This window comes from Haemaphysalis longicornis, unplaced genomic scaffold, assembly GCF_048455015.1.
Source record: "Haemaphysalis longicornis isolate Haplotype H1 unplaced genomic scaffold, Haemaphysalis longicornis Haplotype H1 scaffold_174, whole genome shotgun sequence".
NCBI lineage: Eukaryota > Metazoa > Arthropoda > Arachnida > Ixodida > Ixodidae > Haemaphysalis > Haemaphysalis longicornis.
In genome coordinates, this window is record NW_027526279.1 from 23,224 (window position 1) to 43,824 (window position 20,601).

General features: G+C 48.3%; 1 protein-coding gene across 1 annotated transcript in view; it reads left to right on the forward strand.

Annotated features, from left to right (window-relative positions):
• Positions 1-20,601, forward strand: part of LOC144166519 (signal-induced proliferation-associated 1-like protein 2) — a gene marked incomplete at its 5' end in the record, with an annotated part of 80,702 nt that overhangs the window by 22,275 nt on the left and 37,826 nt on the right. The window contains 4 exon segments of the mRNA XM_077696028.1: positions 165-279; positions 5,081-5,218; positions 13,211-13,326; positions 15,628-15,795. Coding sequence (XP_077552154.1) covers positions 165-279; positions 5,081-5,218; positions 13,211-13,326; positions 15,628-15,795 — 537 coding nt within the window.

Sequence of the window (20,601 nt, forward strand, 5' to 3'; positions counted from 1 at the left end):
ACAAAGCTGCGGCAAATCCACCCCCTTAGCTATGTAGCGACCAACCATGCAAAGCAACCCCACACCTTGTGTTTAGGCAGTATTTTGCAAAGCCCCTTCCCTACTACCCTTAACCAAACTTCCAACGGCTGCTTAACCGTGCCCCTTCTACCCTTGGTCGTCAGCCTGAAGCTCTTCTACCACCAAGGCGAGTGCCTGGTGCTCCGGACGCGTGACTCGGACGCGGACGAGGTGCAGGAGATCGTCACCAGGCTGGCCTGCGTCACCAACGGCTGCGAGGTGGGTTGGAAGTTGGTGTAGGCGAACCTGAGCGAAGCAACGGAGACGAAAGTCAGACCAAACGAGGGGCCATTATTTTCCACGGTTATCTGCAAACTTCACGAAAGTGCTTTGTCCGAATGTTCAGATTCTTTTTCTCTGGGTCTTTTGTGGGGATTGGTTTGGGGGAGGGTATAACAACAGTTCTGCAACAGTTTGTAATGAAATCGCATTGGTGTGAAAGGCTCGAACGACATTGCCTAACTGCTTGGGCGTCTCTGGGATGGTACGTACTTGCTTATGAGATGATGACATAGGGCTCGTAACATTTAGTAGCTGCTCTAATCTGCAGTGAAAAAAAAATTGAGAACATTTGTTGACGTAGTAAGCTCAAATTGCGAGAAATATCTGGACAGAGAAACTCGTACAGCAGTAACTGAATGAGGTTCATGAAGCCAGCAGTCAGACATACAGCAACGAGTCAGGTTTAAGAAAGCTGTTTACAGAAGAATTTCATCTTCCATAAAACTGTCGCTGGCAAACTGCTATCTGGCAAAAATACAGGAGTTTTATCACGCTTGAAACCTTGTGCGTACAAGAAGGACTATGTATTAGTTGTCAGTATATTGCCGCGAAACATGTACAGTTAAACCTCGATGTAACGAACTTCAATGTAACGAAACCCTCGATGTAACGAACCACGGAATTTTTTATAACTTCCAGTGTATGCACACCATGTATTTTCACCCTCTGTGTAACGAAGTCCCGTTTGCCGGAATTTCAATGTAACGAAGTTTCATGGAGAACGAGGCACGATATTTAAGTTGCAGAAGTAGATTTTGGGAGACGCAAGTGCCGAAATGGGGTCCCAATAAAACGCGAACGGCGACACGGGTCGCCCAATGCCGCGGATGCAGCCAGCCACGGAGTCTTTAAGTCCCTTGCCTACAAACTGCGTGGCGTGCATACACGGCTGGCGCACTGTTTCTGTCGGAGCTTAATCGTCTACGGCTTAATCGGCATCAGCGTGAACCGCACGTAGCGTTTTCTCCCTGCAAAAACGCAAAACGCGCCCCGCAAGCCACAGGCGCGCTGACGCAGCCGCGGAGACCACCCACGCGATGCGGTAGCCCCAGCGACCGCTTCTAACCTCTCGCTGAAACGCAACTCGCGGTGCATATGAGAGGGGCGTGCGAGAAAAAAAGCGGATAACGTGGGCGAAATTTTCATTGTAAAACGTGACACACGCCGCTTACGAAAGCGCCCATCAAATATCCCCTGCGGTGGTAAGCCTAATCGCCACTGGCGTTGCCGCCGGCGCCGCAAGCCGCCACTTTGCACTTCGTTCGAGTTCGCTCATGCTTGTTGGGTTTCGTCGTCCCAGCAAGCATTTGTGAATCCTTATGAGCCTTGCACGGGCGTTTTTTTTCACACCGGCGTCCGCGATTGCGTGCCGGCGGTGGGAAGGGACTCGCGCTGCGCGCAGCGGTGGGAGGAGCCTGACCAGTTTCGCCATGGTTTCGCCAATGGGGAGGCGCGCACCCTATGGCGGGAGCTTCGAAGCGCTCGGGGATGCTGGCTGGCTAGACGATAAGGCCGCCGCGAAGGATATTTGATGGGCGCTCTCGTAAGCGGCGCGTATGACGTTTACAGTGAAAATTTCGTCCACGTTATCCGCTTTTTCTCTCGCATACCCCTCTCGTTTGCCCCTCGAGTTGCGTTTCAGCGAGCGGTTAGGATCGGTCGCTGGAGCTACCCGCATCGCGCGGGTGGTCTCCGCGGCTGCGTCAGCGCGCCTGTAGCTTGCGGGGCGCGTTTTTGTGGGAAGAAAACGCTCCATGCGGATCACGCTGATGCCCGCGTAGACGATTAAGCACCAACAGAAACAAACAGTGCGCCGGCCGTGTAAGCGTGCCACGTTTTCTTTTGCAGGAAACGCTTCCCGGGATGAACACTTCATTATAACCGCGAATTTCAATGTAGCGAAATTTCAATGTAACGAAGTAAATTACGAATTTTACCGACTTCGTTACATCGAGGTTTAACTGTATTGGGTTTGTTTATTTATGTTTTGCTTTTACCGCCCGGCTGCGCCGGTCTGTGTTCCAAGGGAAGCGCGTGTTCCATTCTTTCTTTCTATGCCGCATGTGTTATCTCTTCTGATAGGGGGAGCGTTCCGAACTAACGCGAACAGCCTAGAATAATCTCATTTGTTCTGGATGTAAATCGACGGTTCAAGAAACAGTCGCACCTAAAGATAGAAAGCCTGCAGAGCAGACGCCGCTGCATTCCATTCCACTCTCCGACGCTCGCCAATGCACGTCACTTTTATTCTTTGAGTTGTTAGGGGAGCACAAGTTCGCTCCAATAAACTCGTTTTCTTTGAAGACAACTGCGTCGTCTTTGACTTCGTGACAATATATTGCAGGGTGGATTGTCTCTCTGGTTTGACAAATAAAAAACATTCATTCATTTCTGTTTCTTGTTCGAGGCCCTCTTTGCGCCAATTCTCGTTTATTTGGAAATTTTGTTACTTGTATGGTACGAAAAAGGGGGGGTGCCCCTGTAAAGAGCAAATAAACATGTACCCTCCGCATAACGATGATGATGGTTGAACATGAAGCTTTTTCATGAGGAATTCCTCGGTTGTCGTCCGAGTTTCGATGGAGTTGCAGACGGTTTTGTCTTTCACACTCATTGAGCTTTGACTTTGATCTTTCGCCGTTTGAATAAACTTTGTGTTCAACCATGGTCATCATTAGACGGGTGGGTGCAGGATTTTTCTCTCTAATTTGGCACATCCATGCACCCCTCTACCAATCTAAACTGTCGCCATTGTGTCGGAAAGGCGCGATTGGATAGACGTCGGCTTCAGCCACGCAAGAAGCCCAGGTTCGATTCCGACCACGGAAAGCGTTTCATTTTTCTTTCACTTCACCCACGATCATCATCATCATTATCAGAGAACGCTGGCTCCCCTCCAGAGCGTTTTCGGCTCGACGTACCGTATTTACTCGCGTAATGATCGCAGTTTTTTTTTTTTTTTTTTTTCCAAAAATATGGTGCAAATTTAGGGGCGTGCTCATTACGCGAAGTAAATTTTTCGCGACAAAACTTTCAGCGCAGAAAACTCAAGGAAGTTGCAGGTCAGAATTTTTACGATGGATCTCGTGAACATAACAAACAGAATAAATAAAAACATAATAAAAACTCCACAGACCACCGCCAGCCGCTGCAAAGTGACGCAAAATGCAGGTTCTTTTTTTTTTTTTTAATGAATTACGGAACCCGCCGAAATGAGTTTGCCGCAAGGTGAGAAGAGGTCAGCAAATAAGTGGCTGCTGCTGTCACAGTGCGGGACATCAAAATATGACACGGCTGCCGCGTCGACACAGCAAGCTTGTGAGTACTACATTATGTGCACTTAGGGTTGAGTTTCTAGCGTCCGAATAATCAACTCATGCTAGCCAATATCGCTAAAGTCTAAAAGTCTGTGACACTGACGTAGTCGTGGCCGCTTTGAAAGAGGATGAAACATAGTTAACCACGATTATCGTCAGCTAGACTTGGCACACATACGACATATGACTGCGGCAAGTTCAGGGTGCGATCATTGCGCGGGCAATAAAGAAAAGTCGTATTTTGACGACGAACTTCAGGGGTGCGATCAATTCGCGAGTGCGATAATTATGCGAGTAAATACGGTACTCCATCAGTAGAAAGCTCCACTCTAAAAAAAGTTACTTCACTTCGTCTCCAGAGTAGAAGCCAAGAAGAACTAAGAAAGAGATGCAGACACAATGCAGTAGCGAAGAAATCTTCGATAAGTATTGCCAGGAAAAGCCGCAATGGTTTCGCCCTCAAAACAGGACTAAATGCTCCAAGGAACTTTTTGTTGCTTCAGAGCTTCGGTTGCACATCCTTTGCCGGAAGTTACTGTGTGCCTAGCCTGTATAGGCGTGATGAAGCCCGATGCAGGGAAATATCGTGACAGTGATGACAGTAATGGTTGAACCAGAGTTACCGTATTTTCGCGCGTATAACCCGCACCAAAAATGTGAAAATTTCAGTGGCAACGCAGGCATACGGATAACACGCGGGGATTTTCCTTTAGTGCAGCTTCATGGCAGTGCGCATTGTGCCGTGAAGCTCCTTCGCAGTACCACTGACTAAGCCTTCCATGGCCGTGATTGTGCAAAACATACAAGGACTAGGGGGAAAAACAAGGACGAGCGCACTCTAACAACTGAATTTCATTAGTAAATTGGGACTTTTGCCTTGCAGTCAGTGTATCCTGCTTGCTAAATATACGCTTTTTCTGTCTACGTAGTATGTGATGTGTTGCTTGAGCAGTAGCTTTGGTGCAGCCTTTCCTGTATGAAATGTGCAGGCAATACGCGAGGTTTTTTTTTTTTTTTTTTTTGTGAGCTGTGAAAGTGGGGGCGCAGATTATATGCAGGGACGGGTTATACGCGCGAAAATACGGTAGTCTGTGTACACCACTTACAGAACTCCCCATAAACCCCATGGGTTAAAAACTGGCCTGTGGTTGGCCCCAGCACTAAGCACGCAGCTTGCTGACTAGCCTGCCATCTGTTGATAGAAGATTGAAGTGGTACTAAGATGTTTGTTGCTGCTCCCGTAAGTCATAAAAGGAACGCAGTGGAAAAGTAGGCACACGTTATCTAATTTGTTGTTTCATAACTTGAAAAGGGAATTTTATTTAGCAAGTTTTGTTACAAGAAGCGAATGTGTAGCAAAGCGCATGCAGATTTTGTTGAGCGAGCGTGCCTGCTCTTTGCCCCTCCCCTTCCCTCTGCAGACGGAAGAGCTGATACTGTGCCGGAACGCGGTGGGCCAGCTGGGCTTCCACGTCCAGTCCGAGGGGCTGGTCACCGAGGTGGAGTCCGAGGGGCTCGCCTGGAAGGCTGGACTCAGGCGCGGGTGCCGCCTGCTCGAGGTGGGTGACGGTTGCTGTTTCTCTCGCTCTGGCGGCGGTGAATGTTTGTACACGTTTTCTGTTCAGTCTAACCCCGCTACAATGAAATTTCCGGTTCAACGAAGGATTTATGATTCCCCGTCAGGGGCCCATACGATTCAGTGCATAAATATTCTCACCAGAACGAACACTTTTTCTGAATGCTGTTCCGCCTCAACGAAATTTGATCATGCATTCCAGGTTAAGTGGGGACACTGGTCTTGAAAACATTCTTGTTATTTTTTAAACCTATGTCCTGAGATTTAAAAATTTAGTGTATTGTAACACCCTCAGCACAAATATGCAGTCAGTTTTTGTCTACGTGCTGTAAGTTCAGAGTTTTGTAACATGTGCCATTTTGTTTCGGGCGATTTTTTTCATTGTCTACCTATGAAGTACCCTAGTACTTTTTGTCCCTTTGTGCTCTAGATGGACCCGTGAGTGCAACTATACCGCTGCAGTGATTTTGGCATTGTTTCTGCAATTGCTGTAAAATTATTACATGACAGGTCATCAGTCACCCAAGTTTTTGTAAAACAACCTGCATAAAAAATTGTACAGTTAAACCTCGTTATAACGAAATTGAAGGGGCGCCGCGATTTGCTCGTTATAGCCAATATTTCGTTATAGCCGTAGGCGACATTTACTGCAAATATTGTGCATTGTAGTTACCTAAAACAAAAAGCGGGCGAAATAGCATCTTGCTGCACGGCGATAGTCAGTAAAATAAACACATTCCGGAGGTAAAAAGGAAAAGTCACGAACCTACTTTATTGCAGTTCAAAACTCGTATTTCAAACAGACTTGGCTACGAAGAAGTCCGTAATTCCTAATGCGAGCGATGGCTCCCTCAGCTGCGGCCGCTACGTTCACGCCATCTTCGCCGCCCTCGTGCGCGCCGAAGTAGCGACGCAGCGCGTCCATCGCATCTAGTGCCTCCGACGCCGTCCTTAGCGCTTCTTTTCAAGCCATGTGCAACAGCGCTGACGATGGACTCTCGGTTGCTCACGATGGTAGACAGCGTACTCGTCCACACGTCAAAGTCTCTTGCCACCTTACCACGGAGTGCACCTTACCTTCCTTCGCGCCCGATGCGACGGCTTTTGCCGTCTTCTGTTCAAGCGTGATAGTCTTTCGCTTTTGCTCCCCGCCTGTCGCACTCGCGTTGTTGGAATCACGCCGGCAGTACGATATAAGATAAGGCTGAAGACTGCCGAAACCCACGCACACACAACTACGCAGCTACGTCGGCGATACGAACAGGGGAGGAGGAGGGGGGTGGGGGGGAGAAGGAGTCTAGGTGGTGTTGCGCAACCGCGCGCGCCGTGTGCATTGGGGTTCTCGGGCTCACCGCGGATAGTCCGCGGATTCCGCGAAGCCCTAGGGATACGTGGGAAAATGGAACGTCGGACTGCTTCTCGGGGAGCCCGCGGTGAGCCCGACACTGTAAATCGAAGGGCCCCATTGTCTGCATGCCGTGCGCAGCGAGAGGAGGGTGGGGGCTTCGCGGGCGCAGCGTCCGCATGGCGCCCCAGCCAGATTCGCGCGCGTGGCGGGAGTTTTGAACTGCTAATACAGTTGCCGCGTCACCCACTGTCTCAAATCCGCGTTGCGCACTGTTGTAAAATTAACTCAAAATTTGATTTCTCAACGAAATTTGTTCGTTATATCCCGTAACGGGGAAATTTTACCTCGTTAAAACGAGGTTTTAAATACATTGGTTTCTATGGGGACTTTCAAGGGGAATTACGATTTGCTCGTTATATCCATTATTTCGTTATAGCCCGTCTCGTTATAACGAGGTTTAACTGTACTAGCAAAAAGATACTGTACTTTTTTGTGGTTTTAATGCACTGTTCAGTTCATAAGTGTTCGAATGCAACAAAAATGATACAAATCTCACCAGAACATCCCAAGATATTGTCTCGGGGCATATAGGTGGGCAATACTTTACAGCACCATTAAAAAAAGCTGTAAATACATCGTTCGACTGTACCCGACAGTTGACCTCGCAGGAAAAAATTGTTTCTGAGAAAACAAGGCACGAAGCTTGGAAACATGTGTGAAAATGGCCGTTTGGGCAACTTCGAAAGGGCGACAGCTTCATAAGGGGGGACGCGGCTTTCAACCTCGGAAAAATGACCAAAACATCGTTTTTTTGAAACCCACATATTCGGCTTCTATGTTTCCTATTCTATGCGTCTGCAAAGTTTTTAGGCTGAAAAGCGTCGCAAAGTGGCATAAAAAAATACTTTTGTCAGGCGCGGTGACAAACTATCAGCGCAAAAGGGCGAAAAAACGGCAATTTTCGGAGCGCTCTATCTCCGCACCGGTGCCACCGGGCGCGGCCATTTTGATATGGTTAGATCGGCCGAGCGATCGTCTTTCCGGTTCTGCTCGCCTCTTTTATCTTCGTTCATTCACAAATGCACAAACGGCAGAAAAGAAACAACGCACAAACGAAGCTAGAAATAGATGCTGAAGCGCTATTGGTCCTCGGTCGGGGCGCGGAACACCGACCCTCCTGATTGGATGTCACGGGCGCAATGCAAGATGGCGGCCGCCTGAGCTGCGTAGCGAGCGGGTTGAGTTCATTTTCGCCGCTTCGCTCGGCCGAGTTTCTGTTCAATCTATGGCATTCAACACGGACGTTATCGCGGTGGGAATGCCGGAGATAACGAGCCAGATTACGGGAAGTTGTGTGGCTCGAAAGGAGGAGGTCATCGAACGCTTCGTGGTGCGCGTGACTCTACCGTCGCCAGACCCCGGAGGGTGACGCGGTGTGCGCGCTTGCAATAGCGGTTCGTGAAGTGAACTTTTGGTCGGGTTTGCGATGTTTACACGCTTAGTTATTGCTGTGTTTTGACTGTGGGCTCGCTAGCCTTGAGAAAGAAACGGTCGACGCGTCAAACGCTGCGGCGCGCACGGCATAGCCGACGCGCATTGGGGCAGCACATGACTGGGCAACCGGTTACGATTGAACGCCAGTAGTTGTAATTAATGCCTGCGTCGTTAGATTTAATCTTAAAAGCGACCTGACCAGCCATATCAGCTGTAATCAAAGTTCGATATGTCGCGGTAAGCGTGCGCTAAGATGCGCGCGAGCCATATCGCCTTTCTTGCGCAACGTTTCCCGTGCACTTGTAATTTTCATGCAAACAGGTTTGAGTTAGTAATATAGGAATAAAAATATGTTCTCTGCATTAAAAATGTACGTTTGTTGCAGCAATTAACAGTGATTTTTTAGTGAAATTATTGATTCCATTGCTCAGGGCATACTGGCTTTGCTGCGAGAAATATTGGATGCCTTGAATGTCAAAAGTAGTAAAAAAATATGCTCTTGCATTGAAGTTGGGAGTTATGCAGAATACTCTACCAAGCTTCAAAGTAGCTCATTTTCATCCTTGTGGTATGCAAACTTTTGGCAATGAACACCTGCACGTATGAGTACTAAGTTGCTGTGCCAGGCAAGATGATAAAACATAAAAAAAAGCCAAAAATGTTCAAATTTAAGTAAAAAAAATGCTTAACTTGTTGCCATGGTGACAACACTGCAAAAGGAGGCTGTTCAGTGCGATACAGCCAACCAGCTAACCTACTTTGCATTGAAAGCCCATTGAAAACCATCTCCCCCTTCATTTGATCTGCAAAGTGGGGTATGTACTCTTCACAGAGGAGCTGAAAATGATATTTTCTGGAAAGAGAAAGGCTGTGAGAGGCACTCCAATTTCAAGGCAAGGCATTCCAGAAGCCCCATGTTCAAAAGGACATGAAAGGCTACAACCGTGACGACTTTTGATAAGTGAAACCTATGTTGCAACTTTGGAAGCCGTTTTCTCAAAACAGTTTTTTTTGCCACCTGTGTCGCTTGTACCAGGGATTTCTTTGTGACCGCTGGGTCTATTTTGATTCCGTTTCTTGCATTACATTCCTTGATGAACAGTTCAGGTCGTGACACTCTTGGTTTTCCAGATTTGTTTTTTGTGATTTTTTTATTCACATAATCGTTCACAGTCAACATGCCTATTGCACATTAACCTCTAAAAAAATGAAAACTAAAAAACATTGTGTTGTAAAAAAAAAATTCTAAAACTGTCACGACCTCGTCCATTCATTTGGGAATGCAAAGCACTTCGAACAAATTTTCTATCATGTTTTATAAGCCGCTCAAGCTCGGTACAAGCGGAACAGAAAGAAAATTTAATACATAAAAAAGTTTTCAGAATATTAGCTTGAAATTTTTATGGTGTTATCACGGAAGCATTTCCAGTTGCTGTGCCAATTTTCATCAAAATCCACAAAGAAATAAAAAAGTTGATTTTGAAAGCCACGTCCCCCCATAAGTACTTATGGCACGGCTATAATATTTTGCAGGTACATTCTTTGGTACGTGTACTCTGCAAATAAAATTAATACAGAAAATGGATTTTTTTGGCCAATTTTCGGTCCTCAAGCCCAGTGCCCTTAAAGGCCCTTAAAAATATGATTTGCCGTACAAGCAACACAGGTTTGATTTATTTTGGTGCATTTTCACGCGTAAAATTACGTCAACAAAGTTAAAATCTCATGTCGGCACCACCAGAAACTGTTACGGTGACATCTTTCTTTTGTGTATGTAGTGTGCTTTTTGAAGTGGCCCCACCATGCAAAAAGTTAAATAATTTGTCATTAGAAGATGAAGCATGTATTTTGACAGCAGTAGCAAGTGGACAGAGGAAAAGCAACGTTGCGGCAAAGTTTGGAATTTTTCCCAAGTTCACTGTCCACCATTCTGAAGTGTAAAGTCGCTATAGAGAAAGCACTTGCATCGGGAACACCAGCCGAGCAGAAGAACTTGACGCTATTGGTGCCTGAAGAGCTTGAAAGGTTGCGTATGAGTGGTTTGTGGATACGAGGGTGAAGAAAATACCAATCAGTGGAAACGCATTGCAGCAGAAGGCCCTGAATTTTCTTTGCCTTGTGGGCGTTGAGGACTTCAAAGTAAGCACTGGCTAGACAACCCAATTCAAGGGCCACCACTAGGGGTGTGCAAATACTAGGCTTGTGCGAATAGTAATATTTTAGTTCGAAGCGAATAGTCCTAGGGTCGAATACTTTCGAAGCGAATTCGAATAGCTGTCAGGTGTCACTGAGCTTTCTGTCACTGAGACATTCCGGTAAAACAGTTTTACAGTAAAATCTCGATAACACGAATCTCGTGGGTCCGCGAAAAATATTCGTGTCATCCTAATTCCGTATGACCCCACACAGACCAAAAAATTGGGCACTGAAAAAAAGTTTTCGTATATTTCTTTTCTTACTTTCGCATGGAGAAATCCGTGACGGTTTTCTGCTTTTTTTTAACCTCGATGTCGCTGAGCGGTAATTTCTGGACTTTCGTCTCCGCACTGGCGGTGCCCAAGCTCACTACAGGAGCGTTTTTGCACGCGATTCGTGTGCGTAGGCGTTGCGCGCGCAATTTTCACGCCCGCCTCGGCGATTCCGCGCCCGTGGTTGCCTGTACCTCGGTCAGAAAATGACGCGCGTGGTGACTATTTGCGCCAATGGGAAGGCGTGCGCCTCAGGGCAGCAGTTTTGAAGCGCTCAAGACAGCTGGCTGCATGGAGGCTGCATGCATTGCCGGCTGGCTTTACCGGAGATGTTTAGGCTTAGCACCCCAGCAGATATTTCATGGGCGCTTCCCCTAGCGGCGCGGATGATTTTGTATAGAACCGTTTTCGTCCACATTACCGTATTTACTCGCGTAATCCTCGCACTCGCGTAATCCTCGCACCCCTAATGTGAGCCACCAAAACTTGGATTTTTTGGTTTCTCGCATAATCCTCGCACCCCCAACTTTGCAGCGGCGAAAGTTGCCTGCTCGCGAAACCCGCTGCATGGTGCACGTGCTCTCCAATGCGCGCCCTCCCCCGCCGCCTCTCCGTTCGGCGGAGAGCGCTGTGTATCCAAGGCCATCCAGGTGCCCCAACAACCTGCATGGCTACTCCCTAACAGGCGCCCTAACACGCTACTCGCACTGTCCTTGAGCCGGTTTCCCGCATGATTCGCGTGCGCGCAACTAGTCGGTGTTCGCGCAGCCCACTGTCGTGTCGTCGTGTCGCTGTCGTGGTCCCGCCGTTGAGCGGCAGCACTTAGTGAGTCACTCGCGTCAGTGGTGGATAGCTCGCTGCCGTTTTGAGAACTTTTTGATCTAATTGTTTTGTGCTTGGTGCCGCTTCGCCATGGGGAGGAACGCCAGCTACACTGCCGCTTTCAAATTGAAAGCGAAAGAGTACACGATCGAACACGGCAAACGTGCTGCAGGCAGGCACTTCGGCGTCACCGACTTCAACGTGCGTTACTGGAGTAGGGCACGCACATACGACGACGAGATAAGGCGCGCGCCAGAAAGCAAAGGCGGTAATTTCATGATCGCTGATCGACGGGAGAATGTTTACGTTGTAAATAATAAAATAAAAAGAAATAGCTGCTGTTGGCAACACTGAGCTTACCTATACAAAAAACGACCGCTACATTTAGCGGGATTGGCATAAGGCAAATTGGCAACACTGTGCACGGGATTTTTTTTTTTTCCCCGCATAATTCTCGCACCCCTAACTTTGCATTGACTTTTCCGGAAAAAAAGTGCGAGGATTATGCGAGTAAATACGGTATTAGCTTATTTACCGCACAAGAAACTTCGTGTGTGCTTTAAACGGCATTTTAAGTAGCGGTTAGAAGCGGTGGCTCGAGCGCCCCGGACCACTTCGCGACCGAAGCTGCCGCCTGGTTGCAGCGGCCGGCCGTGCCCCGCACAGCGTGCGGGTGGTTTTGCGGCAGCGTCAGCGCGCCTGTGGAGCCCGCGGCGCATCTTCGCGAGCAGAAAACAACAGACCAGCTGTTCCTGGAGAAAGAGCCCGTACGTTGGACTCTCGCTCATTCAGCAGTCGGGCGCCTCGCCGGCTCGTTCGTATCATCCGCCGGGCCGCGTAGGCCCGTTCGTGAGAGCCGAAATTTTTCCCATTGCAAATGTTTGCAATGGGAACAATTTCATTGTTTGAAACAATGAAACAGGAGCCTCGACTACCCTGCCGAACATGCGCGCGTAAGAAGGCTACGACACTCTGAATGTGGCTTAGCTTGTCTTGGCTCTGCATGTAGTCAAGATGTTGGACTGATGTCAATGGCACTGCACCTTGCCTAACGAAACCGAAACTTGAAGGAAGCTTTGATATTCGTTCTACTCACTACAGGAGCGTTTTTGCACGCGATTCGTGTGCGTCGGCGTTGCGCGCGCAATTTTCACGAAATATCGGAAATTTTAAATTCGAGTCGAAGCGAATTCGAATACTGTAATATTTGTTTGAATATTCGAAGCGCCCGAATATTAGCACAAGCCTAGCAAATACTCAAATATTCGAATCCGAATCGAATTTAATTTTGATACGATAATTTGAATTTGATACGATAATTTGATTCACGAATCAAATATTTACTATGTGATTTTTCGAATAGTCGAGTGGACTTTCCGAACTTTCCCTGGCTTTGCGAAAGCGAGAGACGTCGGCGCACACTAACGCACTGCTGCTACACCGTCTGCACAGCAGGTTTCATCCAAATCGCACTTTCGGCGAGTACGCCTTGCAGAGGCCGTAAATTTTATCCCGCTGCGATTCCGTCGATAAGACCTTTTTTTTTTGGCTGTGTTGCGGCTGTGTTCTAAGCTAACCAGTTGATGGCGCTAAGTATAACTGCAAGTGCCTGGCCTGCGGTGACTTGGAAGCGGGATGCGAGATATTGCGTTGCAATCTCGTGTGTAATTTCTACTAAAAACTCCCATTTTGATGCTGTGTTTCAAAGACGTCTTCTCTTCCCCTTGGAAAAAAGCGGATGACGGTGTCGGCATCTTGTGTTGGGGTGTCGGTCTCTTCCGTGCTCTTTTACTGCACCGTGGCGGTGTCCTTCTCTTACCCTGTTTCCGCAACAACCCCACAGATCTGCAAGGTGGCGGTGGCGACGCTGAGCTACGACCAGATGGTGGACCTGCTCAAGACCTCCATCATGGTCAGCGTCACCGTGGTGCCCCCGCACAAGGATGGCAGCCCCCGCAGGTGAGCTGGCAGGCCACCACCCACCCCTGTTGTTGGGGTGTTTGTCCGCTGGAGGCGCCGCTTCTTCTTTGCCCCGTCATCGGCTTCATCATAATCATCATCACCACCACCACCAGCCTATCTACGCCCACTGCAGGGCAAAGGCCTCTCCCATTAATCTCCAATTATCCGGTCCTGGGCTATCTGTGACCAATTTATCCCCGCAAACTTCTTGACCTCATCTGCCGACCTAACTTTCTGCCGCCCCCTGCAACGCTTGCCTTCTCTAGGGATCCACTCTGGTACCCTTAATGACCAACGGTTATCTTGCCTTCGCATTACATGCCCCGCCCACGTCCATTTCTTCTTCTGAATATTTCTAATATTTCTACTAATATGTCCTTAACACGTGTCTGTTCCCTGACCCAGTCCGCTCTCTTCTTGTCCCTTAATGCTACACACGTCTTCTTCCATTCCATTGCTCGCTGAGTCGTCGTCAATTTAAGTTGAACCCTCCTAGTGAGCCTCCAAGTTTCTGCCCCGTAGGTGAGTACCGGTAACATGCAGCTGCCACACACTTTCTTCTTCAGGGGCAATGGTAGGCTGCCATTGTGGGCAACAGAGGAAGGTCCACACATCACTCGTCGCTCATTTTGCTGCGCTTAAATCTGAATATAAAAGGATCGCCAAGTCCAGAAAGCCCCTCACACGCTCCGTACCAAGCAATCCCGCAACAGCCATCCCCCAACATGGCGTCACGTGCTCGTTTCGTTTTTCTTCCGGTAGATGGGGCACTTTTGCATAAGGTTTATACATGCTTTTATTATCATCATCAGCAGTCTTCTCAGGGTGGGCTACGCATCCATATCCATAACTCGCTGTCACCTCAGCAAGCTTGTTTATGGCATATTGTTCACGATCTGATTAGTATACTTCCGTGTTCACATCATTCTTTGTATGACCACCGCATCCGATGATGCAGTACGACCTGTGGTACGACTGCGGTAGTTGCTTCACAGTGCAATGGCAAGCTCGAAGCCTCCACAGTACTAGCATGTGTTTTTGAAATGCTACACGTCAGAATTCGCCCCTCCTGCCCGGTGGAGTTGCTCATTGCTCTTCAAGACTTGACGGTTTTCAGTTATGGCCGTGGAAATGTGAGGACGCTTGTCACAGTACATTAATCTTTTTAAAATAAAAAAAAATTGACCCATGCTGCCCCCCGCCTGCCTTCCCCTTGGTCCACGGGTTTTACGAATTTCGAAGTCACCAGGTTCGCAGATGTGGAAATGCAGGCCTGTATCCAAGGTGTTCTATTGGCTATGGCTGCACATGGTAGCGGCTTTAGTGGAGCTCCAAGGCAGCCCTAACTGCGTGCCTTGGTTCGGCTTTCGTTGAATACTTGGTGTATTTTGATATGAATGCCTCAGCTGACCCTTGACTTTCGTATGCCTGTTTTAAAAAAGAAAAGTATTGGCTTAGAGTGTGATAAGTACACTAACATTCTATTTCCAACATGCTTTGCTGTGCCCTCCCAAAGAAGTGCAGCAGCAGCAATTTTTTTGTGTGTGTGCAGAGAGGGAGCAAATATGTGTCTGTATTTCCCCCCGTCATTCTATTGCTTATGGGGAAAGCTGGTATGTTGTTTATACAAAAACTTGAAATCACTGCACGTGTATGTTGCACTGGCAGTTATTTTGCAGAAAAAGAAATCGTGTCTTATGTTGAATTCCAATGGCAGATCCGGAGCCCTTTCGGAGCAACTTTTCTTCTCTGTCTGGAGCAAACGCGTTCCAATGGCAGATCGGGAGCAACCAAATCCTGCTCCGATGGCAGATCGGGAGCGCCGTCGCAGCCGAGATCGCTCCGTGGAGCAAGAAAAGTTGCTCCGCTGAAATCGGCGGAGTCGGCCGGAACTCACTAGGGTGCTTGCTTTTGCCGCGTGACGTGGCCAACGTCGCCACCATCTGCGCTTCCGGCCAGCGCTCACCTTCTCTGCCTCCTCCAGCCACGCAGCGTGAGATGAACGCGGCCGTGGGGCCTGCGGGAACCAGACGATTTCGTGGAAGGTGCGACGCAAAGGATGCGGGGGATTCCCTGTTCCTGGCACGTTTCGGCACTTTGCTCGGGCGGGAGCGGCTGCGTTCCAAAGGCAGCTTCGGAGTACCTGCTCTTCGCGGAGTCGATGCTCTCCGCGGTGGAGCATGGTGACCGCTCCGGATCTGCCATTAGAATTCAAAATTATTCACGAGAAAGTGCGGTATCTAAGGAACCCTATTGAGTGCGTCCCTTTTTTCTCTCTGCACGTCGTGGTGTGCACAGGGGCTGCCCACTGCAGAACTGCAGCTACTTTGGGGCGGACTACGACAGCGCGTTGGACCTGAGCGGATCGTCGTCCGGTTCCGGCGGAGGGGGCAGCGTCAACTCCCCCAGGGGCCAGGCGCCGGCCGTCGGACAGCAGGTGCCTTCCTACGCCAAGGCACGGGCCAGGTGAGGAACCCCTGGGAGGGGCTGCTGGGGGACTGTGCACAGACAGCTGAGCAGTGTGGAGGGAATTATCTTTTCTCTTTTCTTTTTTTAAGGGGGGTATTAAGACAAAATACAACTTGGGTCAGCTTGAAAAACATAGCCCTTGTTGGACTGACTCAAGTCCATTCCGGGCACAAAAGACGCTCTTTTAAACGAAAAAAATGCCAGAACTACAGTTGAACCTCGATATAACGAACCTCGATTTAACGAAATTCGCGATATAACGAATTTTTTCAAGTTTTCTAACAAAATTTTGCTAAATGCATGTATTTTTGTCTCGATTTTACGAAGTAATTTTGTGCGGCGCTTTCGATTTAACGAAGTCACGACAAGAAAGGAAGAACGAAATTCCGGTCGAGGCACGTTTTATTTTGCCTCTCAGGCCCTACATTGAAAAAATTCAGTGCTCAAATTGACTCTTGAAGGCTCAAATGAAAGAAAAGCGGTGAAATCTACGGTTAACAACAATTAAAAGCGAAAAACGAAGCTGCACAAACCGCTAGCGGTCATAGACGGTTTAATAGTGCGGCCACTATTTTGACGTCTCCATCGTTGCCTACGCCAGCGCCCTCTATGCTTAGGCTACCGAAGCCTATTTCAAGCTTTTTTTTTCAACGCGTCATCAGCGTCATTGCTTACGGTGCTGCTGCTCTAGGTTGTGCGCGCTGATAACCAAATTAATATTTTGTTCGTGCATCGTTAGGTGAGTTTTGTAAGCAGCATGAGCACTCCAAGAGAAAGAAAAGTGTTCCGAACAAGAGCCTGAGTAAGTTCGGTGAAACTGACAGCCACCGAAGTGTGATGGATGCCATCGATGTTCTGCGGAGGCACGCAGGTGCACACGAATGTTAAGACCTTGTTAGCGCTGTCAGCAATACGACCGTCACGTAAAGCCCGCCCTGGTCAAGAAACGCCAAGCACTGCTTACGGACTTCTTCACTACGGCTTGAACATCGAGTGCTGGTGGCAATAAATTGCTCTCTTTGAACGTGGTCATCTTCGTTTCACCAGCGTTCATTAGACAGCTGCGGTGCGGAGAAATCAGTTTCGTAAGGGCTCAGTGGGCATAAAATTAATTGCTTAATCGAATTTGGCCGGAAGAATTTTATTTAATGTAAGCTTTCCGCTTTCCGGAGCACGTAAGCGCTGCTCCACACAGTGAAGCGGTCCGCGTGTACTCCGCTGAACTCACAATCATGGCTTTATCTCGAGTGTTGTGGTTGCATCACGCGCCTATACTGCAGAGCCTTTGTACATGAAAAAAGTCTTTCGAAAGTTTCATAGCAGCCTTCCGCTGTTGGCCCGCCGCGCCTAGGCCCCTAAGCCTACCACTGAATAGACGAAAAGAGGCGTAACTTCGAACGAGCACCTCGGCGGGGTGAAGTTCACGGGACATGGACGCGGGCGCGGGTTCAATTGACTATAACAGCGGCATTTAGTAGTGACCGAAATGAAAAAACAAAAAGTGGAAACCTAGTCTACTATCATATTTAATGAGGCGTTGCGGAAAAAGCACCGGTTTTACGATGACACGAACTACTGTCGGCTATCCGAATTCCATTGCCCAAGTGTTGAAACTCTTAATTCACACAATTTTCGCGGCCAGTTTTAGTACAAATTTCGCTTTAATTGGAGAGGTAACTACATAGCAGTTGTTGCCTGGCGAGGGCCAAAGTGTTAAAACCCCAATAACTGGTTAAATGAACTGTAAAATCGAAACCTCGATTTTACGAAATTCTCGATTTAAGGGGGGACGCGGGTCTTAGAATGGTCAAAAATGGCCAAAATATCGATTTTGAGAAAATCCAATTTTTGTAATTATTGTACCTTCAAGCACCTGCCTTCAAAATATCAACGCGAAATTCCATCGGGAAATACTCTAAAATCATGTTTTGAAACGCCTCGAGGGCCACGAAATGCCCCGAATTGGGCAAAAGTTGCTTCAAATTCCCGCGCGCCCCGCGGGCGAAGCAGCCGACCGATCGCCGCCATCTTGGTCTTGTTTTGAAGCTTGTTTCTTTGTGCGCATTTTGCGATATCTCAAAATGGCGTCGCTTGAGTAGAAATACCGCCCTTGCCAGTTTTCCGAAGGCACCTTCTCGGCCGCCGATTGGCTAGAGCGGGCGCGCGCGGTTTGAGTTCGCCATACGACCCCTCCCATTGGTCGGCGCGACTGCTGTCATGGCGGTCGCCATCATGGCGTCTGCTACGCGCGTCTGACAGAGTCCGCTCTTCTGGCGCAGCGCTCGCTTAGAGCAGTTTTTTTTTACAGTTTCTTCTAATTCTTCCATCGCGTACTTTCGTGAATGATGCCAGGAGACGTACGTTTGAAGACGACAACCCGTCATGCGCACGGGAAGCGCAAGCGTCGTCCGCCTATCCCAAGGTCGCGTGGTGCGACTTCGGGCCGCTCGACTCCGCCGGATGAGAATCGTTCGCCGCCTCGTATTCGGGCCGCTCGACTCCGCCGGATGAGAATCGTTCGCCGCCTCGTATTGCCTCGCCTGCCCCATCGCCTGACCAACCACCTCCGGAATCCATACCTGGTCCAAGCACGTCCTGCCGGCTTGACACGAGGTATTACACGGCGGAGGAGATCGCCGCGCGTACGGAACACGCGGACGAGGTCAAGCGCGGAATGGAGACCAAGTCAGCAACGCAGCGGAAATTCGACCACCTTGAAGTGGATTTGGCGCACTCAGAGGAAGAATCCGGCACAGATTTTGTCTTAGTGGATTTTGCAATGCTGAAGGACCTTTTTGCGCACGTCAGGTGCGGCAAGTGCGGGCTGGCGGCGCCGGATTTGAGGAAGCCTGACCGGCAGTACGGCCTCGCCGTGAAGCTCGAGGTGACGTGCTCGGTGGTTTGTGAACACCGTGTGGAACGTTTTTCCTCGCCAAGGACCGAAGGATCTGGCGATATCACTCTTTTTGAAGTGAATATGAGGGCTTAGAAAAGTATTCAAAGCATCGGGAAGGGGGTGACTGCTCTGTCAGATTTTTGTGCTGGTATGAACTTGTCCCACAGAGGCCTGCACCACAAGACATTCCAAGCGCACTTGAGGAAAGTGGTTCAGGTTTGCGAGGACACTGCAGCAGCCTCTGAAGCTGATAGTGTGCGTGCCATCAAGGACTTGTACTCGGACCTTGGTCAGCCGCCAAACAACATAGATGTGATGTTTGATGGCACATGGATGACAAGGGAACGGTTGTCACACATTGGAGTGGGCTGCATCATTGAAGTGTACACCGGCTTGGTGATTGATCATGTAGTCCTCTCTAACTTTTGCTTAGGTTGCGCCATCGGACCCAAAGCTTCAGATGAGGGCTACGAAGATTGGCTGGCAGACCATGAGTGTCAGCGAAACATTGACTGTGGTGCAGGACGCATGGAGGTAGAGGCAGCCTTGATAATGTTCAAGCGCTCGCTCTCCAAGAATGGGCTGCGGTACACAACCGTGATGTCCGATGGAGATAGCCGCACCATGCACGGCTTGAAGGAAAAAGGCGTCTATGGGTTTATCCCCATAGGCCAAGAAAGTTTGCCTTTCGGCTACATTTATTTTCCCCAAAAGACTCTTTTGAGGGCCAACAACATGATGTATTTGCGGAAAACGCACTGCGCAGTGTCCCACCCCTGTATCCTCTCAAACTTCCAGCATAAAAACCACGAATGAAATAGCCTCACCAAAGAACAAAAAAAGGGGGGCACCTAAAGCAAGTTTCACCCTCACACTTTTGCCGTACACAATATTCTGGGTACCACAGTGCACTGTAATAGATGATGGCACTTCACGAAGGACTGTTGCAGTTTTCACGACGCCAGCAAGACGCCACCAGATTTAACAACGCTAACAAAATGCCAACCGATTCGAAGTCGATAAATATTGCTAAATTCCTGATGGGGTCCGTTACTTGACCTTTTGTATCTCCAGTTCTAGTTGACATTTCTGGAATCCAAAGACAGATTTGAAAATGGGAAGAACATGTCTTTGTTACTGGGAAATTTTGATGCTACACTACTGACGGTTCATCTCATAACACATGGCCAAACTTCAAATGCAGTTTTCTCAGTTTCATATTTTTGGTCACTTCCCTCAGCCTTACGCAGCTTTTTGGAAACTTCTTCTTGCTTCATAAGGTCAATCTTGGTACCATTTTTTTCAGTACAGCCGGAGCCAGCAGATGACATTCTTAGTTTTTCTGTTTAGGCTACGCATAAATAATGACTTGCAGTTATTTTGATGAGCCAAAATATCCAATACTGCCATTTTTTGTACTTGACATATTTTTTTAGGATGCCGTGACTTTAGAGAAAAACGAAGGATGTCATCGGGTATGGGAACTCTCTGGCTATCCATTCATGTAATTAAAAGTGACAAAATGCAATGCGAAAGTTCATTAAAGCTGCGTAAGAAATTACCTAATTGAGGTTAACACTTTGTATGATAACTTTTGAACTAACAGCACCAGCTCAAATATAATTGCATATTTGAAATCTACAGAGCAAAACACATCCGTGTGCAAATTTTCATAAGTTTCTACCCATAAATAAAAAAGTTAGTTTTAAGACCCTCGTCCCCCCTTAACGAAATTTGCGGCCCCAAGTACGACTTCGTTATATCGAGGTTTAACTGTATTGAGAAACTTTTGAATTTCCCGCTGCAGAGTGATGCAATACGGGCAGCAGTGGTACAGTGTGGGCCATCGCTGGAAACTTTTAAGGGTTCCAATCGAGTGTTGTATTTTTTAAGCAACATCCACATTT